We start from the raw sequence: 27,729 nt of genomic DNA, 5'->3' as shown, positions 1-27,729 counted from the left end.
CTATCTGCAGACACACCAGAAGAGGGCATCAGATCTCATTAAGATGGTTGTGAGCCACCATGTGGTTGCTGGGATTTGAACTCAGGACCACTGGAAGAGCAGTCAGAACTACTGAGCCATCTCTCCAGCCCCCTTTAAAACCTTTCAACTGAAAGCGTTACACAGAATAATGAAATCGGTTACATTTATTGTCGCCATATGTTTTGTTTGTGATGGATGCAAGTATCAAGTATCTTCTTTAATCAGTGGAAGCAACATTAAGACAGCTTTTGAAAGCAGAGTTAGGAGGCTACAAGGGAACAGTACAGAAGCTCTAACCTGGAAACAGGAATTCTGGTCACTGCCACCCTTTGACTATAGGTCTCTGGAACTACGCAAGTAGAAAAATTACATTGTATCCAAAGATTCAAGATGCACACCAAAAGGTTACTGGACATATTGATACAAAGGACATAGTACCTTTCCTTTATCTTCCATACGTCTTCTGGGGTTTGGATACATGGTTTCCAAGCCAGTCTCGCCAAGAACTCCAGGTGACCTTTGCTGCTTTAGCCTCCTGAGTACTGGGATTATAGGGTTTGCGTCACCAGCCTGGCTCCTTCCTACAGGTCATCCAGCCTCTGTTCTTTCTCAATATCAAATGGTCCACAATAAACTCCCACTTTTCTCACCTTCCTCGAATCTCCTCTAATGTACTTGAATTTCTGCCCTCCAAACTACAACTCCCAGGACACCCTCCCTGAACAATTTTCCTTTTCATCTTTGCTGTGTGATTAGAACAGATCAATAATCTCTTTCCAAATTTACTAAAGTGGATACATAAAGTTTAAAGACAATTTCCCAACCGGGTAAACACACAGACACTTTTAAAAACAAAGAAAAACCCCTCCCTCGAAGTCTAAGACATACTAACAACTTTAAGCCGGTGAGAAAAGCCCCAAACGGATTTAACTTCAAGTCTAAATTGCTTGTCCTTCCCAGCTTAGGCTGACTGACCCTGCTTAACTCAGGGGTAGGGGACAACCTGGTAATATCTGCACATCGGGAGACATTATCTGAAGAAACTGGTGGCAGGGCTCCTAACAAAAGAGCTAGTGGAAGCTTTGATGTGCCCAGTGCATGAGATAGCCCTAGGCCACCTTCCCTCAAAGATACAGCCGCAGCAGATGCTGGTCCTCTTCGGGCAAGCAGGATCCTAAGCGGGCGGAGGTGTCATCCCGCAACCCAAGGGTACATGGCCCCTCGGGTCCCGCGCCCCGCAGCTCCCTCCCCTGCACCTACCACGCGCGCAGCCCCGGGGCGGGGGAAGCGGCGCCGATACGGAAGCGTTCCCTGTGGGTGAAAGGTCACCGTCCCCGCCCGGCCTCCCGCGGCATTGAGCTGTCCGCTACCACCCGGCACTCGGGTAACCGGGAGCTGGGACACTTGGGGACACGGGCGCTCGGGCCACGACGCTTGGCGGTTGGGCCGCCCAGCACCCGACTTACCCCTCCCGCCGTGGCGGCCGCTGGGCTGGAGAGAGCAGAGGCGAGGGGACCCGAGGCCAAGGGGACAGGAGAGCTTTCTGGGTTTGTGTATTTGGGGGTGGGGGTCAGAGTTCGTGACCCCACCCTCGGCTTGGCGGTGCGCGGTGCTCTTGGCGCCTGCGCATTAGCGCGGTGGAGAAGCGGCCGGCCGTGGTGACGTTCCCTGGGCGAAGCCGAGGGCCCGGGAGTCCAGCGGCGGTTCTGTTAGTCGATTGCCCCCTGCAGGTGTGGAGGGAGACCGCCGCCGCCGCCGCCGCTGCGTGTCCACCCGATGTCTTGTGTGAAGAGCGTCTAGTTCTTCCAAAACCTGCAACTCTGGTGCCAGGGCCTCTGCGGGCTCGTGATCCCAAGTGCACATACCCAAACACACGTAATTAGAAGTCAAAGACACCCGAGGGCTAGTGAGATGGCTCAATGGTTAAGAATACTTGTGGCTCCTCCAGAGAACACGGTTTGATTCCCAGTACCCACATGGTCTTCTGAAACTTCAGTTCTACTGGATTTGGTGCCCTCTTCTGGTGCACAAACATGTGCAGGTCGAACACCCTATACTAAAAAAAGTAAAACTTTTTTCTCTTTTTTAAAAAAGATGTGTTTACTTATAATACACTGTAGCTGTCTTCAGACCTACCAGAAGAGGGCATCAGATCTCATTAAGATGGTTGTGAGCCACCATGTGGGTGCTGGAATTTGAACTCAGGACCTCTGGAAGAGCAGTCAGTGCTCTTAACCACTGAGCCATCTCTCCAGCCCCAAAGTAGAACTACTGAAAGAAAAAAAAAAGGAAGGAAGGAAGGCCTGAAGAAAAGACAAGTCTTTTGGAACAGGGCCTGTTGAAACCCAGACTGGTCTTTTAACTCGTGATTCTCCTGCCTCCCTCTCTGGTGCTATAAGATTTTTTAAAAATCCCTTTATATGGGTGTTTTACATGCATATATGCCTGGTACACTGCAGGTGCGCCTGGTTCAGGTGGAGGCCATCAGATCTTCTGGATCTGAAGTCACAGATGGTTTTTTAGTGGCCACATGGGTGCTTGGAATTTAACCTCTACAAGAGCAGCCAATGCGCTTTTAACAGCTGAGCCATCTCTCCTGCCCCTTAAAGGAAGTTTTGATTTGAGAAATAATAAACAACCTAATTGGTCTGGACTTCATTATGGGCACTCTCTTAGATTAGGTCACCAGAGCTAAAGAGTCTGCAGAGGGGTAACAGGACCCAGGAAAGAACACCCTGACCCTGACTTAACCCAAGTGTAAGACCTTGTCCCAGAGTCTGATCACAGAGGATTGGATCGCACCAATCCTCAAGCTTTTGCCAACATCAGGCCACATAATTCTCCAACTGCAGGCCACCCTGAAAAGCCCCACACCCCAAGAAACCCTATATAAAGCCCATTTTCTGCTTAGTTCCCTGAAGTGTCTCAAAGAGGCAGACATCGTCCTTGGTTTTTCCTTCCCAGTAAATCTTGAGTGAGGTTTGTTGTGTGGTGTGGATGTGACTTTGTAGTGTTCCTTGGCGCACAGCTGGCAGGCTGTACCATATTTGAAGAACCTTTCCCGTGCCAGAGCAGAGCTATAACACAGTCTGTGTAGACCCCAATCACATAGAACTTCCCAGCAATACAAGAACAGGCTCAGGCAAAATGGAGTCAAATTTTACCTGGCTGCTTTCAGAGCAAGGCCACAACCACTACCGTGACCTTATGTTCCTTTTGTCCATTTTGCTGGACGATGTGTCCCCAGATAGTTAACAGTTCCCGCTGGTCAATAAAGATCTGCAAAACGAAAGGTCACTACCAGAACATCACATTCTGACAGTGGTCACCTGTGGCTGGAAACTCTGGTCACATGTTAGGTACTGTGTGGTTCAGACTTTGAGGTGATCTGGAACTTTTCTTTGCATCGAGATTAAACACTGTAGAAAAGCAGCCCGGTCCAAGGCAGAAACTGAAGTTAGGGGTTGGGGTGGGGAAACTTTTTTTTTTGTGCTAGGTAGAATAGTTGTCCCTTAAGGTCCCATTGCCTCATGCCTATAACCTTAGCACTTGGGAAGTAAAGCAGGAGGAACAGGAGCTCGGTCAGTTTGAAGCTAGCCTGGGCTGCATCTCTAAGAAAACATTGCCATTTCTCTTTGGAGTTGAGTATTTAGACCTAGAAGGAGGACTTGCAACAGCCTCCCCTAGCAGTTAGAACTGTTTCACACTTAGTTCTCTGAAAGTCTGCCTCTGCCTTTTAGTACTGCTTGGTTTGCCCGTAACGCAGCCTTTCCAATAACCTCAAGCTGGGCCCAGAGGTGAACACGATGAAAGCCAGGTTGGAGGGAACAGGGGAACTCACTACGTTTTCCTTATTCTCGACTCAATACACATGCCCAAAGGCACGCTGTGGTTACCAGGGTGACCACTCACCTCCAGTTCATGAACTTAAGTCACAAGATGCTGACGTCTTAAAATCGGGCGCAGTGGTTGATGCTTGAAATACTAGTACTCGGTAGGCCCAGGCAGGGAGATTGTTATGAATATTTGGCGAGCCTGTCTCAAAGGCAACCATATGAATAAATCAGTCCTGGAAACAGAAGCGGCTTTTAGAGGATTGCTCCAGGTGACGTGTCTCTCTTGGTCACACTCTAGAATAAGGGGCCAGTGAGGTTCATCTTAAAGGTAAGGCTTGGAAGACTTTGTCAGAGGGGGTCTGGGGGTCACATGCCCATAATCACAGTTGCTAAGGAGGATGAGGTGGAGAGTCTGAACGCTGAGGGCCACCCTGGACTGCACGGCATCAACACATGAGCACAACCCCAAACGTCTAATAACGAACTCCACACCAGCAGTAGATATCACAGTGCATTTATTTTGTATGAATTATAATACATATTAACATTATTTACAATGCTATTTTATTTATAAAATTTCTTATGAACAGTAAGATACAAACCATGATCACTTTATGTTTAAAAAAAGTGTTTTGAGAATTAAAAGTGATTAATTTCTTTTCTGAAATTGGTTCTTACATGCAGCAAATAACTCCATGAAAGAGAAAAACAAAATACTTTGATATTTAGTCTTTTAAAAGCTCCCACCACCTTTAAACTTATTTTCCTAGCAGGCAAATTCCCATCAGAACCACTGCTGTCTTTGCTGTTTCCTTTCTTAAAATTCCTTCCCAGTAGTAACTGACTTTTCCTGTAAGAGAAAACACTATGGATTTGCATTTAGAAAGTAAAATTAAAAGTGACGTACACTCCAGAGCATGGGTACCGAAGATACTTTTTTGGGACCCATTGAAGATATTTAACTCAGCAGGCAAACATTTATTCACTGCACGGAAGACAGTTGTTGGATGTGGGCGACCTCCAGTGAACAAGGTAAAATGTTTTCAAGGACAGAATTTGGTAAGAAGGACAACACTGTTTAGTGATCACAGGAAGCCAAGGAAGAGAGCTCGGATAGTCTAACAGAGAGGAGAACAGGACCCTATCACTGGGAAGTGTCACAGAACAATGGGCAGAGCTGGGCTGACTGATATGAGGACAATGGGAATGGTAGGAACAGAAAAAGGCTGAAGCCAGCCAAACCACTCAGAATGCCCTGAAGCTCACAGGAATAGCAACTAAATCAGAATTCTGCTGTACGCAGATTGCTTTGATATGTCTAAAGGAGACTACACAAAAGGGGGTTAAAACCAAGAAGAAAAAAAAAAGCTAGTTGCTTTCCTGGATAAGGGCTTGAATCCGGGGCCTCATCCATGGTAGCAAGTGTGTGCCACTGTGGCTCAGAGGGAAAGGCGTGGCACCCATAAGGGGCAGAAGAATGAAGACGGTAAGGACAAGAGAGACTCAGTCAGGTTCCAGAGTCCAGGTGGAGTCCTGAAGGAAACAGGCAGGGAGAAAGCTGAGCCCTAGTCTTGCCATGACTGTGGGCTTGCAGGACGGTGAGGAACGTGGGCCTATGACCTGGGTTGGAAGGGCTTTGGAGACTACGTCAGTGGTAGCTGACTGAGTTAGGCAGGGTGACACCCTGAGGGGGAGGCAGCAGGAGCTGTCTTGGGAAAAACAGTGAGATTCTTACTCAAGGCAAAACACCTTGGGAATTCTGCCTTCAATGTATTCAACTAAAGCTGCGAAGATCCCTTAGAAACGCACAGATTATATATGGTGTCTATCCTTAAGGATCCAGGAGTACACTGAGGTAGGATTTGCTTATGGAAATTCCAGCATTTTGACTATAATGAGCCCAGCGGAAGGGCATTTAAGGCATAACCGCACATGGTGATGACACTATGTTCTCACATAGGAGGCTCCTCCATTCCTACATAGCCTCTACGTATCCGGCAGACAAAAACATACTTCTGAGTTGTTTCCTTCAGTGCCATTCCATTGTTATAAATCAAAGCGGGATGTCGGACAGCGTTTAAAAAAACATCAGTCTGTACTCAGAGTCATGCTTCTTACTGGGGAAAAAACAAGGGCCGTCAGGGAAAACAGACCGAGACTGGTTACATCAGAAAACAGAAAGAGGTTCAGAAACAGGATAATGTGACCAATGTTCCTTTTCCTTCTCTTAGGAATTGGGGGGCGCGGTGGGGTGCCATCCTCTATTTTAGCTGCTGCAGACAGAGGAGGAATACTGTTGGGGACACTGAGAATGTCCCCTCTCCCAGCTCAGCCTGCCATCTTGTCTCCGTTACTTTCTGGCTTAGGGTAGGAGACACCGGAGCCGGGGTCTGGTGGCAGCACACGCATGTGTAATGAGCAGCATTCCGGGATCCAGGAGAGAGATGTTCTCCACATCTAGACTGCCCCGGCACCATTTGTCCATAAATGTTAGCAATGGGGCAAGCTCAGGGGTAGAGTATCTGCATTGAGTCCCTGGGTTCAGTGATATTTTTTTAAAGTAGTTTTACAACAAATTATAAATATGTTCTTATCAAATGCCATTGAATGAGCCATGTTAAATACATGGTTGGCAGTCCTTAGTGGTTTATGAAGGGATCAGGGGACAGGGAACACAATCTTACATTTAGAATGTCTTACGGGAGGGGTCACGATCTGAGAGCTCATATGCTGCCTTTTGCAAAGTTCTTCATAAGACTAAGCAAATATAATCACACACGGATTTCTACACCTCTCTCTCTCTCTCTCTCTCTCTCTCTCTCTCTCTCTGTATGTGTGTACAGATTTTGAATACTTTCTTGATTCTGTTGTGTGTTAGAAAACAGAAGACCTAGTTAATGTTTCTTAGACTTTTTTGAGGCTTACAAGAAAGAACATTTTAACGAGGTTGAGAATTCAACACAAAAGATAGAAATATAAAGTAAAAGGAGTCCTGTCTCCAAAAAGAGTGCATTACAAACGTTACGCGGATGCTCATGTGGGATCCAATTAAAATATGTTCCGAAGAACTAATTTGCTTCCTGTGGCCAGGAAGGTAGCATGTAGCATTCTGTGAAACTGTACGGGGCTTCAAACTGTGCTGTAGCCAGCGACATCCAAGAAAACCTGGACCTGCTACATCTAGGTCTATTTAATCTGCAGCGAATGGCATCCAAAAGGCCTTGTGATGGTGTTCAGGATAAAAACAAAATAGTATTCAGATTATAATTCTCTACTACTGACATCGCACTAAGAACCATGATGAGGCAGAAAATTCTTATAGCCTTTAATAGGATATTTTCTGTATAACCCTGCCTTGTAGCTGACAGTTTAAACTCAGTCAACAAAATATTTAAACACTGACACAATTTTAAGCATAACTTCCTTCTCCTGCTGCTTATCAACACATGCAAGAGGGTGTGCGTGTTAAACAGTAAGTATGCCAGAATTAGGAATGCAGACCTTTCCTATCGAGGGACGCTGACTGATAAGGTCCGTGTGGTAGCACACATCTAAATAGGATGTGAGGCAGGGCGGTGAGCATCAGGCCGGCCTGGGCTGCACTGAAGGACTGTGTCTCAAGACAGAGGGAGGGAGAAGGGTGGGAGGGAGGGAAGGAAGAAGAGGAGGAGGAAGAGAAGGAGGAGGAGGAATAGGAAGAAGAAAAAGAAAAAAAGATGACATTTAAAATGTTAAGGGGAACAAATCAAAGTAGCATAAAATTTCCTTTAAAAATAGTTGTTTTAGATCACTTGTAAAGTACATGTTACAGAAAATGTGACATCCTTTTAGATATAAATACCACCACTGACTTGGCATCAAAACTCTTAAAAATAATAGAGGGTATTAGGTAACATGTTACCTGCCATAGTCTGTGTCTTAAAACATTAATCACTGAGCTTAGTGGCACACACATGTAATTCTAGCAGTTGAGAAGCGTGAGTCACAGGCTGGCATGGGTTACACAAGTTCCAGGCCAACGTGAGTGTCTGTCACTCCCATTGGCACTGAACTGGCAGTTTTCGATGAAGGCTGGGCATGGAGGGGCAGGACTGTGACTCCAGTTACTTAGAGGCTGAGGCAGGAAGGCTGTGTGCGGCTCAAGCTTTGCCTAAGCTACACAGTTAGTTCGAGGCCAGCCTGGCCATTGGCGAGCCCTTATGGGGTGTGGGAGTTTGGGGGGCTGTGGACAAAGTTGTCAGTACTGACCCTGCTGGGATTTCATTTCACAGTTACTGAGGTAGAAGCTGCCTCTGTGCCTCACTACTGCAATATAAAAAAAATCCCACCTAGGCTTAGCAACTCAACAATACGCATTTCATCAGAGATTTTAAAACTGTAATTTCTACACCAAGCATTGCATGGACACTTGTGTCTTAAGCCCTGTGCTTTACTCGTAAAGATTTACCAACAGTGAAAGCGTCATGGTGTAAGGCAGAGACAACAGTGTGGACGGCACGTCGGCGACAGTATGCAGGATACAGTATTACGGTAAGTTCCCGGTCTCTAAACAGTACTTCAGAATTCAGTGTGAGTCTTGGAAACAGCTCTAACCAACGAGTAAACATCAACATTTTAATAAATAACAAACATGAAAGACATTTTTAGGAACTGTATATACCTAACAAAACACTCTATCTCACAACGACGGTGGGTGGACTTGTCTTGGCAGTGTTCGTTTTCACACGGCTTTTGAGTAGCTTTTATGCCATTCTCCACCTTGTTGGAACCTCAGAGGCAGTGCAGTCAGTGTGGCTATAATACTGTGCCCTCCTGAAATGCGTCTATCCACCTGGTGATGAGAGACAGCTGTTAGGCCTGAGAATTCAGCTGTGTGACACCTGTGAGTGTGTCACTTAGGACCTCTGCTACAGTACACGGGAGTTCTTACACACAGTTAGCTAACCTTTACTTGGTAATCTAAGCCAATGTTTCCCCCGGAGAGTGCTTTCTTTGTGACATTACTAGCTCATGTGTGAATGTTCTAACATGTCCTAGAATCAGTGAGAAGGCACAGTAGGTAAAGATGCTTGCCACCAAGCATGACAACCCGAGTTTAGGGTCCCTGGGACCTACTTGGTGGAAGTTGGAAACTTGCTCCTGCAGACTATCCTCTTGCCCCCACACTAACGCCATTTTGGAACACACACACAGTAAAGGAATGTTAAGCATTTGTGTATGTGTGTGTTTGAATGTGTGTGTATGTATATACGAGTGTGTGTTTGAGTATGTGTGTATATGTGTGTATGTATATGTGTGTGTTGAGTATGTGTGTATATGTACATGTGTGTATGTATATGTGTGTTGAGTATGCCTGTATATGTACATGTGTGTGAATAAGTGTGTATATGTGTGTGTATGTACATGTGTGTGAGTATGTATGTATATGTGTGTGTTGAGTATGTGTGTATATGTGTGTCTGAGTGTGTGTTGAGTATATGTGTGTATATATATATGCCTGAGTATGTGTGTGTGTGTGTATGAATATGTGAGTGTATGTATGTATATGTGAGTGTGTGCTTGAGTGTGTGCGTGTGCATGTACATGTGTGTATTTACTTGCCTATGGAAGAGGTATGCCAACAAAGGCCCTTATTACAACTCCTTTTCTCTCTCTCAGGTGTCCTGACTCAGTGAGTTTTGGAAACTAGCTATGGTTTTGTTTTTCCTCTCAATTCTACCAACCAAAACTCCCTTGTAAATCCCTTAAAACAAACTTGTTCTACATTTCTCAATGAAAGGGAACTGATCTGGCATTTGGTCAACTATAAGATAAAAAATTTACATACAACATAATTTCCAAAATTTCCTAGAAGTCATCAGAAATCCTTCAGTCTAAAAGCCTCGTCTGGTAGCGCACAGCTGCAGTTACTGAGAAGACCCTCGGGCTGTGCCCATTTGTGTCTGGACTGCCTGGGCCCTACTCCACCCCACGCTTACTGATATATGGCTTTTACAGTAACACATTACAGAAGAACGACCGGAGTGAGCTATGGTCATCTGAAACCACTAAATCTAAGAACGGCTTACAACATTCAGCTCAAATGTCAAGGACAGGGTTTCCAAAACAACACATTTTAGGTGCCAATCGCTTATGTTATGCTATAATAGAATGCTTTTAGGAAATTCCACAGGGGCTGGAGAGATGCAGCACTTATGAGCACCGACTGTCTACACAGTTCCCAGCACCCATCGGGTGGCTCACAACCAGAGGACCCGACCATCCCTTCCGACCTCCACCAGCACGCATGTGTGCACAGACATACATACACACGCAATAACAACTAGACACTGTTGCTTTTCCTAAAACAGCTGGAGGCAGGGGGATGATTCAGAGTTTAGCCCCATGCCTGGTGGGTACTCAGGAACACGTGTAATTCTAGCACACTAGCTCTTAATGGCCTGCAAGGCTGCCCTCATCTGATGCCTGATCCCCAGGCTTAACTCCAAAGCTGAGAAAACAGGACCAACCCCTTCTGAAATGAAAGCGGCAGCGTGCTTTGTGAGGCCGACTAAATCAAGTGAGAGGAGAGCTGAGCTTTCGAGCTGAGGGGCCTTCACTGCACAGATACACAGCTGCAGGGAGTCTCCTAAGAGACTGTTTCAGCCTTGACCGTCAAAAATACTGTCACTAGAAACAGCCGTGAGTCTCTTAGCATGTGCTGTCGTTAGCCAGCAGGTGTTTTATGTCCTGCTGGTCCACTGCATGGGGGAATTCTGCCCTCTCTGAGGGAGAGGGCTTGCTCCTGCAGGTCTGCCTTCCTCAGCAGAACTCCAAGCGCTTCCTCCCGAGACCCATGCAGACAAACAGTATGGACAAGACCACCCATCTCCTGTTTTAAAACTATCCGAGTAACAGGTTAGATCCTCCCGATTTGGATGGCTCGATTCTGAGCTGTCATCCATGCTTCTGAAATGCCATCTAAGAGGAAGGCTTGGCAGCTCCCGTGGACAGGGACACTCTCATTACCGACCTCTGAGTGGAGTGGGCGTCGTCTGCCTTGAACACGTAGAACAGCAAGCCTTTGTGCAGCAGCTGAAACACTCTAGGATCCGAGTGCTCGTCTTTGACTTGAGCGACGGTGAATCCCAATAAGGGCTGACTTTCCAAAGCTGCCACATCCTAATTTAAAAACAGGCCAAAGGAAGGTAGGCTTTCAGATGGAGCTCTAAGCGGGTTTGAAAGGTCTTGATTTGTAGAGCTCGATTTTACACACAGTACTTCTGGCCGCTTGGTTCTACTTAGTGAGCGGTGAGCCACCTGCCAGCTTTCACCTTGCTTATAGCCACTGAAGTATGGTTTGCACTATAGCCAAGGAACGTCGGTGAGGAACACTCATTTCATGGAGGGAGACACACACACACGCACTTACCGTGACTCTCACCTAGATCCCGCCCAGGAACTCCGGGACTCTGGCTGGTCGAGTCAGGGTCTCACTCTATAGCCCAGGCAGACCCGGAACTCACAGTAATTCTCTTGCCTGGATTCTCCAGGCATAGACCACCATGTCTGCTCCTCCCTTCCTTCTTCTCAGAGTCTCGTGTAACTCAAGGTAGCCTCAAACTCCTTCTCTAACTGAGGCTGACCTTGAACTCATGCTTCTCCCTTCCAGGTGCTACATAAAACGAACCCCCAAAGTCGCTCTTCGGCGTCCGCCTCACCTCGCTTGCAGCGTATGTGTAGAGCACTTTGTTCTTGATGACGAACCATAGGTGTTTCCACGGCTTTTTACTGCCCTTGGATCTGTAGAGGTAGCCGCTCATGGTGGAGTCCTCTGTGTTCGCTGACACCTAGAAGGAGCAAGCCCTGTGTGTAGTTCAGTAGTTCTCAGAACAAACACCACAGTAAAAAGCGGGTACTTGTAACCACAAGCTACTGAAAGCCATAACCATGACGACGTGTCAGAATAACACTGGGTTTTCTCTGCATTTGAGGGAGTGCAGTAGAGAACTGTGCCACCATGGCCGCTCTGTGAGATGGTTAAGGGTTTTATTGTACATATGAGAGAGACGCCAGGGCAGAAGACAGAAAGGAGGAGCCTGAACTTGGCCAGCAGACTAGACAGGGCCAGGGCCATCTGCTAGAGAGGGGAGAAGGGCACGGGCTAGAGAGGGCTGAGGACCCAGGAGCAGGGCAGAGTGAGGACAGCCAGGCTGTGAGACTCTGTGAGCTGGAGTTCGGGGGGGGGGAGAAGTGCTGGGGTGCTAGCGTGCACTCTGAAAGGTGGACCAGATACTTGTGATAGTGAGGGAGCCCCGAGGTCAGCATGCACTCTGGTCTGCTGTTGGGCACCCACAGCTTTCTGCAGCCATCTTGTCAGTGACTTGGGTCATAAAGTGAAGAAAACCTTCCAGGCAGCTGCCATCTCCATCAGAGGACTAAAACTGATGTCCTAAAGGGGACGGGAAATGATGCCGTTCTTTATGAAATCCAGCCCCGTCGGGTTTAAAGGATGCACTTACTTCTTTGAGGGCAGCAGGGATTTTCTTCTGTTTCCTCCCTGAGGGGATGCTATGTAAGACTGAAGATAAGGCACTTGAAGGAGACTTGTGATTTCCAGGAGACCCAATCCTGGGGGACAGCTGGTGATCTGCAACAGAGAGAAATGCTCATGTGGCAAGCAAGGGGGAGCACTCAGAATCACTACTAAAATCAGTAAACAGCGACACACAGGATGCCCGTGAGAGGGCTCTCAAGAGACCGAGGCAGAAGGTGAGGGCTGAGTGGAGCTCAGTTGATCAGACATAGACTTCTTGAACTACGAACCGTGTGAAAAGACCACATTTCTGTGTCCTTAGAATTTTGGGACAGTCAGCTACACGGCTCAGTGACACAGTGCCTGCTTTGTGGGCACAGTGCCCTGTGTTCAGTCCTCAGAGTCAAAAGGTAAAGTAACGGTTCCTTGTGAGGGGATGGGCCTGGCCCACGCCTGTCGCCCCAGCACTTGGGAGATGGAGGCAGGGGGATCAGGAGGTCAAGGTCTGTCCTTGCTCAGCCCAGCCAAGTTCTCCCTCAACCTGAGTTCCATGAGACTCCATCTCAATTAACCGTCAATCGATCAATTCTGAAACATACAATGACAATCAATCTTACTTCCCTACTGACTTAGAGGCGGATAGAGACGACGGCAGAGATGTGTGAACCAGAACACGAGCTTGTTGAATGACGAGGCTAGGAGCGGAATCGGGGTAGGGTGGCTCTGGGAGATCTGGAATGCCGACTAGGCCAGGGAAGACTGAACGGGCTGGCCTCGTGGCCATCTACCTGCTTCAGCCTCCCTCCTGAGTGCTGGATTACACGTGTGGGCCACCCTCCCCGGCTCTCATCGGTCATCCTTGTCTCACGGCTTTGCTTTTCATGGTGCTAAGGATAAAGCCCAGGCCTTGCACACAGTAGGCAGGCACTTTCCACTGAGCCACACTCCTCCCAGACTGCGTTTAGAGAAGGCTGTAGGCAGGCAGAGGAATTTGCCACATGGTATTAATATAGTATCACTCCCGTTATGGTTGACACGAAACAAGACAAGTGAGACTGTTTTGAGATGGAACTGACAAGATCTAGTGAGTCGGCAGAGTTGGGTGGTGAGAGAGGAATGTTTTCGCTTCACATTGGTTTACTGAGAGAACAAAGGGTGCAACAGACAACAAAGAATACACACTGCGTGTCTTCCGAAACTCGGACAAACCATAACTACTGATTTGTAAAAACCTGGATTCTAAGACAGCATGGCGTCTCAGTGATTTGCATAGGTAGTCCTCTTTCCTAATAAGCTATGTTTCTGGATATGCAGGAAAATGCTTTTAGAATTTAGATCCCATGAGTTTCAGAAATGTAAACTACAGACTTGAGCAGGCCGGTAAGCTGGGTTTACTTTGCCTTGTGGGCAAACGAGCAGTGGTAATACTTGGAAGGCTGAGAGCTCCAGCCTACTATGGGTTACACAAAGAAATCATCTCAATAAAGAAGTCAACAGAAAACCAATCATCCAGCGGACTCGACGTCACTAAGCAAGTGCCAGCCGGCAAGCTTCCACACTGTGTTACTTTGCAGATAGAAACATTTGGGGAATGCAGCTCACCTGTGAGGCCCTTGCCTCATACCCGCAAAGCTCTGGGTTTGGTCCTCTGGGTGAGGGGAAGAAAGAAAGGAAAAGCCATCTCGAACTGAAAAATGAGGACTAGAGAGAGACGGCCCAGTGGTTAAGGTTACCCAGCACTCACATGTTGGCTCACAACCACTCTTAACTCCAGTTCCGGGAGATCCAACACCCTCCTCTGACCTCTGGAGGTGCCACACATGCATGTGGTCACTATCTGTGGTATACCATGACATTCGCTCAGGCAAAACACTCATGCACATGAAAATGAATGAAACTCAAGGAACATAAATGAAACACTACTTAGTAAACTGAAACTTCAAATAGCTCCCGGGTTTAAGTTACCTTTCGTGTTAAGCATTCCATTCTGTAATAATAATTCAATAATTAGTTTTCTTAGTAGAACCATTTCACATTGCTTTAAAAAAAAAAAAGGCCCAGTCTAATTTCTCTAGGAATCAGTGGCATTATGACAAGTCTGCATTCGCGCTGACTCTTCTGGACGGCTGAAAGCATCTGAGCGGTCAGACCGCTTGGCTACATGTTACTTCTATGTTACCTAGTTTCTGCAGCTCTTGGAAGCAGAGCTCGCACACTCTCGCCGGCTGCCCTTTCAGGTAATCCAAGCCACACTTGTTGGACGAGCAAGCTTGGCACACGATCTGAAAGCACACGGGAATTACTTCATTCAGAAAAACTTCAGACTACAATCTACAGAAAACGGCTGCAGTTTATAGCACGGTCCCCTTTCAAAACAGTTTGACAGTGACTAAATCTCCCTTCTCTCCACGTTCCTGCAGGTAGTGGGAGCGCTTACACGGCCACGTTTGAGAGGCTATGCATGAGCCCTGAGGGCTCGTTTCACAGATAATGTGCTAACACAAGGCTTCAGAACACCGCCCAGTGTGCAGGAAGTTCTGTCGGTCGCTGACCACCCGATTCTAAGCATCACCCCTTAGCATCCCTAAGCATCGTTGCCACAGCAACACTACTTCCCTGCGACTGTAAGTCAAAGGAGCTCCCTGTCACTGTGTTCATTCTGCCAAAGAAACCCTGAAAGCTTACGCTTTGGTATGGGTCAGAAATCTCTTCTAGAGACCCATGTGCTGTTGAAGTTCCCACTTGGGAGGAGGCAGAAACTTGAAAAGGTTGCTAGGGTGTTGGACCTTTAGAGGGGATGCTGCGGTCATTTCTTCCACTTCTCTCATTTGTAACTATCAAGTCAATGGCTTTGCCAACTCCATGCTCTCAGCACGACATGCTGCCTTAACCCCAACACTACAGGCCAATTGTCTTGAGCTTAAAGTCCCAAAGTGTAAGCCAAGGTAAATCGTTTCTCTTCCTAAGTTGATTTGCTGAGGCAGGCGTAGGGCACACACCTTTGACACCAGCAACCAGGTGGAAGAGGCAAGTGGAGCTCTGTGAGTTCAAGGCCAGCCAATTCTACATAGAGACCTTCTTACTGATCTTGTCTACAGGAAGAAGGCTAAAAAAAACCAAGACGTAGTATAAATATAAGTCTATAGAATTGGGATTTTGTTTGTGTTTTAAGACAAAAAGGTTGGCCTTAAACTCATGGAGATCCTCCTGCTTCAGCTTTCTGAGGGCAGAGATTACAGGCAAGTGCCATCGTGCCTGGCTGAGTTTCCATATTTGGATGTATGTCCTCTGTGACTGCAATAGTACTGTAACCATGGTTGGAGAGTGGAGAAAGGAAAGTCCCTAAGAATATTCCCTACTCCAACCCTAAACATATAGATCAGACAACATCGCTGCTTTCGCTAGTGCTGTCCTTCCTGCTTGTATACTTCAGTGACTTCTGAGGGAAATACTCCCTCACTGTGCATAGCCCAGAGCCACAGACATCACAACGGGAACAGATGCGGTCCCTCTGACCTTCCCACAGGCCCTGCAGTGGTGTCTTCTCCAGGTCAGGGTGAATTCACTTGTGCAAATCATACACATGGTGGCTCTGGTGTCAGGAATCCAGATGGGAGCCTTTGCCCCAAGAGGGCTGACTTCTTCTTTCCTTTCTGAGTCCTGTGGAAGCAGAATGACTCTGATTATCTGGTGTATGCTGCCTGTGATAGACAGAACCACATCTTTTTAGGAGGTTTCTATGGTGCTGCTGGCATCAGTGGGGTGGGGGTGGGGGGTGGGCTAACATAGTATTTGAGTCTTCAGTACGTTAACACTTGAAAATCCTCTGCTGCAAAGTCATCTGCAAAAGATGCCTGTGGTACTGCGATGCTTGGCTTCTTCCTTAAACTATCCATTCTCTGCTTCCTAAGGTGAAAGCTGGGGATGGAGCTGGGGGGGCAGAACTTGTGTTAAGTCTAAGTTCCTGAGATCAATCCCTAGAATACACAGAGACACGCACTCCCTCCCCCAAATACGCTCCTACCAGCACAGACACACAGATACAAACACACAGAGATACAGAGACACAGAACCCCCCCACCAACACATTCCCATGGGTGGTGTGTGTGTGTATGTGTGTGTGTATATATGTGTGCATGAGCGTGCATGTATACATACATACATACACACACACACACACACACACACACACACACACACACACACACACACAGGCAAATAAGTAAAGTTTTCGACACTTCAGTTTTATAACTAGGAGAAACTATGAGGACAACCTCCTCCAACCCACCTCTGAAAAACAAGTTCCTTTCCTGAACCTCTGTGAGCTTAAATGAAAAGCAAATCCTGAAAGCGAGGCCAGAAAGAGAGAAGACAACAGTACCTCATCAAGACTCCTGCTGGGGCAGAAGGTGATTCTTTTCTTGGCATACTCTTCTATAGCCCTGGATATGGCCTCCAGCCAGTCGTCTCTTTCTGAGGCAGAACTGGTGGGAGCAAAAGGTTCCATCAAGCAGATGTCAGCACTGAGTCCTCTATCTTTTGTTCCTCTCCCTGACAACTAATACCACCCTCCTATCAGGTCCAAAGGGTACTCCATCTTCCCCCTAAAAGGGCAGGCCCGCTCGTCTGTCTAAAACCTGGATTACAGGAAGCTGGCACTTAGATACAGCCAGCATTCCTCAGGAACTTGCGAAACTGGTTCCCATCTGCCAACAGCAGTCCGTTTTCTTTACCTCTGGCAGAAGAACATGGCTACCCGTGGTTCCGTATTGAAGACCATGCTGGCCTCCAGATTCCTTCCGTGACACAGCACCGGTTAGACATTTCCACGTCCATGCTAGCATCCTGGCCATTTTACATCCTCATGCTTCCTCCCTCCCAAACACCCACTGTTCTCTGTATAACAGCAAGCTTCCCATCCCCCACTTGTCTCCCACATGGGCTCTATCATTTTCCAACTCTATCTTCTCTGTTTCTCACACTGTTCCATTTCCTTAGCCCTGGCCTTATGTCCAGTTGCTGGCCATGTTCAGTCTGCTTCTTTCTCTCTCTGCTCTGGGCTCTTCCTGATGCCTCTGGCTGTTCCTTGCACTCCTACTCCCAAGCCCCCTCTCCTTGTCATCTACATAGACACCTTCCTCAATCAATAGAGACAGATGGTCATGCAGCTTCTTTACTGCATCTCCTCTCACACAGCTGGTGCCGAAACCCTCACATACATCTCCTAGGTGTGGACCATTTGCTTCTGCTGGCTTCTGCAAACTTTAAAAGTTTGTTTCTTTAGCTGCCTGTCCTCTACCTGTTTAACTGCATGTCTCTCTTCGCCCTCTGCCCCCTCTGCCTTGCCTGCCTGGATGCTGCCATGCTCCCACCTTGATGATTCTGGACTGAACCTCTGAACCTGTAAGCCAGCCCCAATTAAATGTTGTCACCTATTAGACTTGCCTTGGTCACGGTGTCTGTTCACAGCAGTAAGACCCTAAGACCCTGAGGCTGATGAACACCTACCGTCTACTCAGACCAGCAGAAACTAACTCAGGCATCGATATCTAACCACTTCGTCTCTGCTAAGTTTGCTTAGTTTTAGTATGAGGTGAGTGGAGTCGTGCTAAGAACTATGATATTATGTAAAGGCACACTGTGGAAGGATCGGGAAGACAAGAGGGAGTGAGGTGACAGGAACCTGTTTTTAGCTGAAGAAGTAAACAAAGGAAACTGCCTGCCTTGTCAGGGCTCCAAGCTACACAGTACCTAAGCTTTGCTCCTATTCCTCTGTCACCAAACGTTGTCCTCAACCCCCCTCCGGTGTGAAAGAGGCCGGCCTAGAAGAGGCCATTCTTGTTTTGCATCTTTCAACCATGCCTCTCCCCCCAAGACTCCGGTTAATTCCCATTCGATATTGGTATGGAGACAGTTATGAAGTCATTTAAAATTTTGTTTTGCATATTCCAAACGTCCTGGCACACTTTAGGTGATTTAAATATGTGAATGTGTGTGTGTGTGTGTGTGTGTGTGTGTGTGTGTGTGTATACACACACACAGAAGAGGAAAGGGGAAGAAAGGAGACTTTAACAGTCAACAAGTCCACCACAAGGAGAGTATAACTGTGTAAAGAAATCTCAACTTCTTGAATCATAATATTAAAGGGTACAAAATGACCTGACAACTGGATTTAAAACACTTTAGAAAACTGTAAAACAAGAAAAGTTAGTGGCGTTCTTGGTTTCTGTAGCTCAGGGTCTTATTGTACTATTCACTCTACTTTTAAGTATAAACAGTCCTATCGTAAGAATGGGATAGAAACAAACAGAACTCCATCACGAACGGGGGAATATGGCCACAGAGTACTGCTTTTTGGATGATTTTTGTCTTCCTCTCCCTTTGCAGGGCTGAAGATCAGTCATAGGACCTCAAGAATCATAGGCCACATGCTCTCCCCACTACTGATCTGCACGGTCCTGGCTCCCTCATTACTGGGGAAGATACTACAGTCACTCGCCTTTCCCATATAAATACCTCCAGTAATGTACTTCCCCGATAAATGCCACTTAGGATATTTACTTATATGGTTGAAAAATTTACAGAATTAATATATTTCCCAAATTTTCATTATATACAAAGAACAAAAAGAGAAATAACATTTTTCTTTCTAAACCAAATGAAATATGCCTGCCACTTCTACTGTTCTAATATTACTGCCAAAGATGGCTGCCACACTCGGCCAACAGCACTAAATGCCTCACAGATGTCATCATTGCTCATCGTGGGAGCCCATGGGATGCTCATAGATGTATTCTTACTTCACCTGTTAGATTATGAGATATTGTCACCGTGTAGGGACAAGGAACTGGGGAACAGCAGTGTTAGACACTGGCACTGTAGACGCCAGGTTACTGAGTCCTGAGCTGAGACCCAAGCGCAGTGAAGGGCTGAACCTTCACTTCCATGATGGCACCATCTGCTATGTGTTCTCTGAAGAGGTACAATATAGGAACAGACTCTCGGACTCCCAGGCAAACATTCATGAATCATTACGGCCTTCCTTCCACTGCCAGCTCTTTGCTCAAAGTAACCGAAAACAGAGAGGCAGATGGCTAATTTGAGAATTGCTATTGGATTTGTTTGGAGCCCCGGGAGCATGCGGAATGTGATTTGACTGTGCAAATCATGTCACATATGCTGTTCTTTTGTTTAATCATTCCTGGCGCTCTCTTGTGCAGGCTTCTGCCAAGACGATGTTTACCAGCTCTTGATAACACATTTCTTACAGACCACACACAGTTGCCTGAAGCATCCACTGCTGACATCCTAAGGTCTTTTGTAGCATGAATAGCAAAAGAACCCACATCTTCCTTAGACTGACAAACAGGCTGAGTACTTTGTTTCTGTAGTATATTTTATATAGTTGGCTTTGTTTTATATAGCATCTACAGAAGGAGAACTTTTGCCAAGCAAAATTATTTTCTTCTCTTTGCAATGAGTTAGAGAGAGAGAGAGAGAGAGAGAGAGAGAGAGAGAGAGAGAGAGAGAGAGAGAACTGTCTAGTCAGAGGGACTTCTGGTACATCAGACCTTGTCACACTGATGTTTGTGCTGACTATAGGGTATAACACTGATGGTTAGAGGCAGCATTACTGTGGCTCTTCTGAACTACATTTACCGGGTGATTATTATGGGTTAGGGACTAAGAGGTGAACCATACACACAACTCGGTTTCAGCTAAGGGCTCACACCTTCCGGTAGTGAAAAGTAACCAGCACATAATGCATACATAGAAGGGAACACTGTTCTGTTCAGGTGGCAGGGCAAGTCTGCAGAGGGACTGACAGGACCTGAAGAATTCCAAGTGTCTCACAGGGACCCGAAGTCTCTCTGTGCACCGTCATTCAGTCTTATAGGTTTGGTCATCTCCCAGGATGATGGCATTCAACACACGCACATGCGCCATGCGCGCACACACACACACACACAGACATACACACACACACACACACACGCACACACACACACACACGCACACACACACGCACACACGCACCCAGCCCAGGCCTCTCTCTCACACTGCGATCCTTGGGAGCCTGAAGCTCCATGCTGATGCCCCACAAGTTCAGCGTTCACACCAGCCTCAATTATTCCCGAAACTACTACTCTACTTCAAGTGCTGACTCACTCTCTCTCTCTCTCTCTCTCTCTCTCTCTCTCTCTCTCTCTCTCTCTCTCTCTCCTTTCCCCATCATTTCCTAGTTCATTCTACATGCTTCTTTCTACCTCAGGATCTTTCTAGTCATTGTTCCTAAGGACCAGGACGCCCCTCCCTTTGTCTGTGCTTAGTGATCCAACACCTACCCTTCACAAGTCAGTGGCCACGACAGCCCCTCAGGGACTATCTTCAGGTCCTTTTTGCCCTATACTAGCTCACCTAACAGTCACACAACAAGTAGTACTCTTCTTGTGTTCTACTTAACCACAACTTCCTTCCTCTCTGTCTGCTCTGGTGGACAAGCTTGGTGAGGAAAGGCTCTTTCACTCATCCACTATGCCGCTATGCCTAGTACAATACTTGGCCAAAGGCAGAGGCTCCATTTTACTGACTGACAGAAGTAATGGATGCCAGATAGGGGAGCTTCCCGTAAAAGGCAGAAGAATGAAGCATAGGGGGTCATGCGTGGAGACACGATCCGGAAGCTGGGTACCAACTCCTCCTTAGCTATCAAGTTTCAGATGGCCGTTGCTACAGATGTGCTGGCTGGTACACCACCTTGTGCAGTCACCGCATCTTCCGTGTAAGTCACTGCACACCTGTGTCAGCATGCACACCTGTGTCAGCATGCACACCTGTGTCAGCATGCTGCTGCTTTCCCTGTTCATCATCTGCTTGCATTTGCTGAGACACGGCATGAACCTCATGGAGTGACCCATGCTGGCGTCACACTCTCTGCTGCAGTGCCTCCCCTCTCCTGACCGTCACAGAACTACACAGGACCTTACTTGAGATCAGGCTTCGGTTAAGGGACTGCTGCTACTGATTTCATTTTCTATCCACATCACTCGAATGAACCCCATGAAACAGCAAGGCTCCTTTTATCCACGTATTGGTGGAGTAGCATAACCAACTTCAAGAACTTTTCCTTTCCACTTATGACACGGCCAACTGACCCCAAAGCCTAGTTTTCTGTTTGTTGGGGCTTTGGACACACCTTCCGTATGAACCTTGATCACTTGTAGCTTTTGATTTAAAGTGAGGGATGTGTAACTCTTCCTGTGGGTTGAACACTTATAGTCCATGGTAGGGGAATTTTGTCTAAGAAAATAGGACATGGGAGAGGGAAACATATGAGGAAACAGTCAGTTTGAAGTCAGAAAAACATACTTCCCAGTTAAGTTCAACATCACGTACGCATGATCATGGTGCCCAAAACCAATTAAATGTTAACATCGACGATCATGTATTACAGATCATACAAACAGATATAATAAGGAGAAAAAATTGTGAGAATTTCAGAAATATGACTGAGAGAGACATCAAGTTGTAGTCACGGTACTGCTGAGCCGCCATGAGGACCACTCATGGATCGTGGAGCTCCACAGACACCTGCGCTCTAGATCCTCTTCTCCCCTCCTGTGAAGAGCTGCACGTTGCATAAACACACCCATGCATCACTAACTTATAAAGAGCAAAAGGGCACTGAAAGGCCGGATGCAGAGCTGCCGCAAACTTTCACCTCATGGATTACACAATACTGAGGAGGGTGTGGTAGCACGCGGCTATAATCCCAAAACAAGGGTGGGGGAGGACTGCTAATAATTTGGGGCCAGCCAGGTCACATAAGGAGATCTGGCCTCTAAACAACCAAATCAAAGCGCACAGTCTGCGGAGCAGCGTGGAGCATAGTACAGGGAGTTACACTTGTGGGAGCCACACAACGTTGTGTGTCCTTAATGCTTGGCTTACATTACAGCTTCGTAACACAGGGTCTCATACGAGGGTTGGCCTCAAAGTCACTGTGTAGAGGACGATAATCTTGCATGGCCGTAAGCGTGTGCCATGAAGCCCAGCCTTATGACATGCTTTCATTACACGTGAGCCACTGTAGGTTTCAGTGTGAGGTAATGTGATATCATACACCACAGTAACGGCGGACGCGAACGCGGAAACTTTGATTTCTACTCTGGATCTGTGTGTAAGTTGGTGCCCTCATTTTTAATGAGATAGCTATCACTAGGCTATGAACCTTAAGTGACACACGAAATCTTTCTAGCACAGGATAAAGCAGTTTGGAAACACATGTTGAACTACAGAAATATTTGACACACACGTGTTTTATGTGTCCAGCATGTTCTTGTCTCAGCTCTCTGTCTGTTTGACAATGTGGAGTACCCTTGGGAGTAAGCAGTTCTAGGGAAGGAAGGACGAAAATGTCTACCAGTTGACCTAAATGTTGAAAGTAAACAAATGATCTGAGTGAAATACGCTGGCAAAATGTCATTTCTTTTTGTTTGTTTTGTTTTTTTTTCCCAAGATGGGTTTTCTCTGTGCAGCCCTGGATGCCCTTAACCTGTAGACCAGGACAAGCCCTACGCCACCACTGCCCAACCAAAATGTCATTCCGATATATGTGCACGTGAAAATGCGATGAACACACGCTCACACTCATGCTCGCGCACACACTCATGCACACTCGCTCGCTCGCTCACACTTACCTTGCTGAGAGGATGAAAGAACGCTCTACACTTTCAATCTTTAACTCGTTCTGATATGCCTCCTGGGTAGGTTTTCTGACCTGGAAGAAGGGTACGAACATCTGACAAACTTATCATGCCGAAAATCTGACATGTGCGCCAGCGCTGGAGCTGCCCAGACCCCTGGACGCTGACACGCACAGCCATCTCCCTATTTAGCTTTATGTACCACCACACTCGGCCATCGACTCTGTGCCCCAGACAAATTGGAATGAGAGGCACGGGCAGCTACTTCCGCATCTCCAAGTTTTAGGTCTGGATATCTGCTCTGTCCCAACATGTCTGTCTGTAATTCATACCGCAAGGCTCACTGATTCTCTGTCAAGGGCTGGGTTTTTCTTTCTGTTTTATTTCAGAGAGGGTCTCACTATGGAGCACCTGCCGTTCCTCAGGTGTCTGTTGAAAGTTCACCACACCTATAAACATGCATGCTCTTCTTGGCTATGACGGCTCACACCAGTGATGTCGGCATTCAGGAAGATCAGACAAACGATCGTCTTGATTACTAAGCTGACCTGTGCTACAGAGTAGACTCTCTCATAAAACCACGAGGCTTGCTATGGTTGCTCTCATCTGAGTCTGGCACTTGAAAGGTCATGGCTGGAGGATAAGGAGTTCAATCCCAGGCCTGGCTACATAGGCCAGGCAGGGGAATGACATAATGAAAATGGCTTCCACAGACTCACAGACAGGGAGGAGCATTACTGGAGGTGTGGCCTTGTTAGAGTGGGTGTGGCCTTGTTGGAGTGGGTGTGGCCTTGTTGGAGGAAGTGTGTCATTGGGGGCGGGCTTTGAGGTTTCAGATGCTCAAGCCAGACCCAGTGTCACTCTCGCTTACTTCTGCCTGCCAATCTAGATGTAGAAGTCTCAGCTACTTTCCAGCACCATGTCTGCCTGCATGTTGCCATGCTTCCTGCCATGATGACAACAGACTAAACCTGTGAACTGTAAGACATCCCATTAAATGTTTTCTTTTGTAAGCGTTATGGTGGTCATGGTGCCTCTTCACAGCAATAGAAAGCCTAAGACAACCCACCCCCTTACAGGGACATATATATTTATATTTAACGTGATAGTCCTACTATGCTGCCTCAGGTACTCTTGAGCTACTGAACTCAAATTATCCTCCTGTTTCAGCCCTCCGTGTACTGGGGACTAAAGGCATATACCACCAACCAGTCTTTGGCTACCTGCCTACCTATCTACCTGTTTATTCAGTCTACTTAGGCAGTGCCCCGAGTAGCTGAAGCTAGCCTCGAACTCACTATGTAGTTGAGAAAGCCCCTGAGCCTCTCCTAGTGGGTGAGATTCAAAGTGCATGCTGTGCTGCCAGGGGAGTCTTAAACTCCTGAAAGTGCTCACTGTGCCTTGATCTTTATGACTCTGCATTTATTTTGTCTTTATTACTGCAAAGTCTTGGGTCTTGGGGCTCAGGGAGGTTTGGACAGAAACAGAAACAAAATGGATCACTCTTTAATTCATCCTCATATTTTTTTTTATCAAATTGGCTATTGTTTTTGCTTACAGTAGTTGTCAATAACTCTTCCTTGGATGAGGTAACACAAGAGTAAACTCCTGACAGGAATGAGCAGAGGCGTGAGCAGGAGCAAACAGAAGCAGAAAGGTGAGGGTGTGAGAGAATGACTATCCCAGGCATTCATTTCTACAGATGTTTGGGTAAGTGAGAAATGTAAGGTACACACGGACCTTCATTCCAGCCAAGGAGAGCATGTTGTTCAGTTTGTACATCCCAGACTGCATGGGTGTGGTGTACAGTAGAGCATCATTAAACTGAAAGGAAAAACATAGAACTAACTTTCAGCAACGAAGATACCGGTAAACACACACACAATAAAGGCTACCTGTCAGAGACGTAACCTGTTTTGGCCTGTTTTCCCTGGTTATATCCTGAATCTTAATGTCCAGTCGTTCTGGTGATTCACAGGCAGCCAAGGTCCTCCCAGAGTTTAGTTACTGTGTAGTGGGTGTTTTGTCTACGGGACTTACTTAGGCTGGAATCTGCTTCGTCGGTGATGACCAAATGCCCTTCTGATTGCTCTTTCATTTCCAAGTTCTATTAAGATGTTCTATGGATTCTAAATCACACTAAGAGTTATAATCTGCCTGGAATAAACAACTGACTAGAACAATTCTTCCAAATTTAAAATGAAATAAACTAAATTCTAAGAGGAAAAAAAATTCTGATCAAGTATCATAACAGATCTCATCAATTCCTATGCTCGAAACAAGCAAGATGGCTACCCCCAAATACCACTAAGCTGCTGTGTGAGCACACTAAGCTCATGTGTTCTCCGTGCCTCCCACTGTGCAGTGCTATGGCCTGGACCAATCAAACCACACAGAGCCGCTTACCAGGAAAATCATTCGCGGCTGCATGACTTTCCGAGACAGCTTCATCAGGATGCCTTCTTTAAGAAACACCTAGTTCACCCAAGCAAACACTCGGTTAGTCCTCCCATCACCACATGACGACAGTAAACAGAATTCCTGTTCAACATTCTTCTCCTTGAACTGATTTTTTTGTGGGATGCGTGGAGACGCTTTGTGACTTGGTCATGGTCTCTTTTTAAGCCCTAATACCAATTTAGAAATGGGACTAAAAAAACAAAACAACTATAGAGGGGCTGGGGAGGTGGCTCAGTGGATAAGGTAACTAGCTGCTATCGCTGAGGCCAGCGCTCAACTGCCTGTAACTCTAGTTCCAGGATATCTGACGCTCTCTTCTGACCTCTGAGGGGTACTGCAGGCACGTGGTGTACATTATACACAGGTAGACAAAACGCTCATATGCATAAACTATAAATAAACAAGTATTTTAAGGGGGAAAAGAAGGTGACGATTTGCTCAGTTGGGCAAGATATGCTTGAAGGAAGTTCTGGGATTGATTTCTTAGCATTTCAATAAACCAAGCATGAGGTGGAGTGTCCTTCTGTAATTCCAGTACTTGGGAGGCGGAACGTAAGTTCAAGGCTAGCCTAGACTATATAAGACTGTCTCCAAAAAGATAGGAAGGGGCCAATGAGAGGCCTCAGTGGGTAAAGGTAATTGCTGCAAAGCCTGATGAACTGAGTTCAATTCCTAAGCCTTGCATGGTAGGAGAGAACCCTCCCAACGACTGTTCTTTCTCACTCTAACACACACACACACACACACACACACACACACACACACACACACAAACACACACACACCCCTGAATTTTTTCTTAAAAAGATAAAAAAGAGGAAGAAGCCAAAAATTATAAAGAAAATTTTAAAAGAAGTCAGGTATAACGATCAGTCTCCTAAGTCCTGTGTTGACCCCAGGGATTACTCTATGAACTGACATGTAATTGCCTGTGTGTACTCGATTTGGAGCACACCCAATGACCTGACAATTACAGTGTGCAACTTCCTGAGCTCATCTCTTAGACCACTTCTGTGTTCTGTGAGGAGCATCAAAACAGCAATCTCTTTCCCTTCAAGGCCTAAAGATTTTCAATGACAATGTCTCCAAAGCTGTGTGAGCTCAGTTGGTCTTACACGATCAAATGATCCCACTAAATTACTCTACTGGAACTCCATGGGGTCCTCTGCCTGTCTCCTAATTGAATTGGACTGCTTGTCACTGTGACTTACGGCATTCTGTTTTGAATGGATAAAACGATGAGGATTAGGTCACTGAAGAGTAACACAACTCATTTTCAGAAGTAAAATGAAAATAGCTACAGACAGTGCCCAGGCAGCATATTAGACTGTAGGAGGCATTCTAGGACGCTTACCCGCCCAGGCTGCACGATTTCATGGTGTCCACTCAAGCTGTACTGAATTTGCATGAGCTTCTGAAAGTTGTCCTACAGGAGATAAGGTAGACCACGTGAAGGCTAGGCTTCCAGCTTCCACAGGTACCAGCCCTTGACCTCCGGATACTCACCCCTTGCTTCATGGTGTCATTGGCATGGTTAGCTACCTCTATGACAACAGCTAGGGCATCTAGAATATACAGGAATAGAGACGGTGTTTGGTTACCAAGGAAGCAGGTTCCAACATAAGCAGGCCCGGTTGACAAAGCACCTACTATGCAGTACCTAAACTCTGAGGGGAACTTGGTTGCTTGTGAGTAGCCAGAACTACAGACATTAGGATTGACATTAGGATTGACTACAGACATTAAGATCCAGTGAGGGTAGAACCAGGGGAAAACAGGCATAAACAAAACAAAACAGAAAATGCACAACCTTATCACTGTTATAAAGGAAACAAGGGAGTGTTTATATAGCAATCCCCGCCATATGCCAGAATTTAACCACAGCCCATCCTCATGGTTTCCATGGAAATGCCCACCTCACTGGCTTGCTGCAGTTTGTGGTGAGCAGGGCTGAGAACCTTAGGACTGAGTGGATGAATGATAAAGACACAGCTACTTGGTCACCTGATGTTCAAGCTCTACAACTGTTCTCACCCCATGCCATCTCCTTAAGAGAGGCTGACCACTCCACCTCTTTACCCCGGCTGTCTACCTTTCAAAGATGTACTTGCTTCACTTCCCGTCACCCCAGTACAGGCCTGTGCACAGCTGCCTGCATGCCATCTACTCCCTGCTTCTGACCACACAGTGT

The 27,729-nt window shown here is 46.7% G+C and overlaps 2 protein-coding genes across 8 annotated transcripts in view; both read right to left on the bottom strand.

The window, feature by feature from the left end:
- Nr2c1 (nuclear receptor subfamily 2, group C, member 1) overlaps positions 1-1,916 on the bottom strand; it is a 53,273-nt gene extending 51,357 nt beyond the window's left edge. The window contains exons 1-2 of one of the 5 annotated variants that reach the window (XM_039078458.1): positions 1,488-1,916; positions 460-563 (exon numbers count right to left, since the gene is read on the bottom strand). The gene's annotated coding sequence lies outside the window, so the exon portion shown is untranslated. Of the gene's footprint in view, positions 1-459; positions 564-1,024; positions 1,461-1,487 lie in introns of those variants that run through there. The other 4 variants (XM_017594671.3, XM_039078459.2, XR_005486547.2 and 1 more) reach the window with 4 other exon arrangements.
- Positions 1,917-4,355: 2,439 nt separating this feature from the next.
- The window catches only part of Fgd6 (FYVE, RhoGEF and PH domain containing 6), a 115,299-nt gene continuing 91,925 nt past the window's right edge, over positions 4,356-27,729 (bottom strand). Inside the window, exons 9-20 of one of the 3 annotated variants that reach the window (XM_039079738.2) lie at positions 27,045-27,103; positions 26,893-26,964; positions 25,485-25,553; positions 24,819-24,902; positions 23,073-23,152; positions 16,754-16,856; positions 15,889-16,032; positions 14,552-14,654; positions 12,359-12,486; positions 11,558-11,686; positions 10,870-11,018; positions 4,356-8,688 (exon numbers count right to left, since the gene is read on the bottom strand). In XM_039079738.2, coding sequence (XP_038935666.2) covers positions 8,652-8,688; positions 10,870-11,018; positions 11,558-11,686; positions 12,359-12,486; positions 14,552-14,654; positions 15,889-16,032; positions 16,754-16,856; positions 23,073-23,152; positions 24,819-24,902; positions 25,485-25,553; positions 26,893-26,964; positions 27,045-27,103 — 1,157 coding nt within the window. In that variant the 3' untranslated portion in view covers positions 4,356-8,651. Of the gene's footprint in view, positions 8,689-10,869; positions 11,019-11,557; positions 11,687-12,358; positions 12,487-14,551; positions 14,655-15,888; positions 16,033-16,753; positions 21,673-23,072; positions 23,153-24,818; positions 24,903-25,484; positions 25,554-26,892; positions 26,965-27,044; positions 27,104-27,729 lie in introns of those variants that run through there. The other 2 variants (NM_001137645.1, XM_063264098.1) reach the window with 2 other exon arrangements.

The sequence above is a fragment of the Rattus norvegicus genome, chromosome 7 (assembly GCF_036323735.1).
Source record: "Rattus norvegicus strain BN/NHsdMcwi chromosome 7, GRCr8, whole genome shotgun sequence".
Lineage (NCBI taxonomy): Eukaryota > Metazoa > Chordata > Mammalia > Rodentia > Muridae > Rattus > Rattus norvegicus.
Note: the sequence above shows the minus strand (reverse complement) of the source record. Positions and strands in the feature narration are given on the sequence as shown.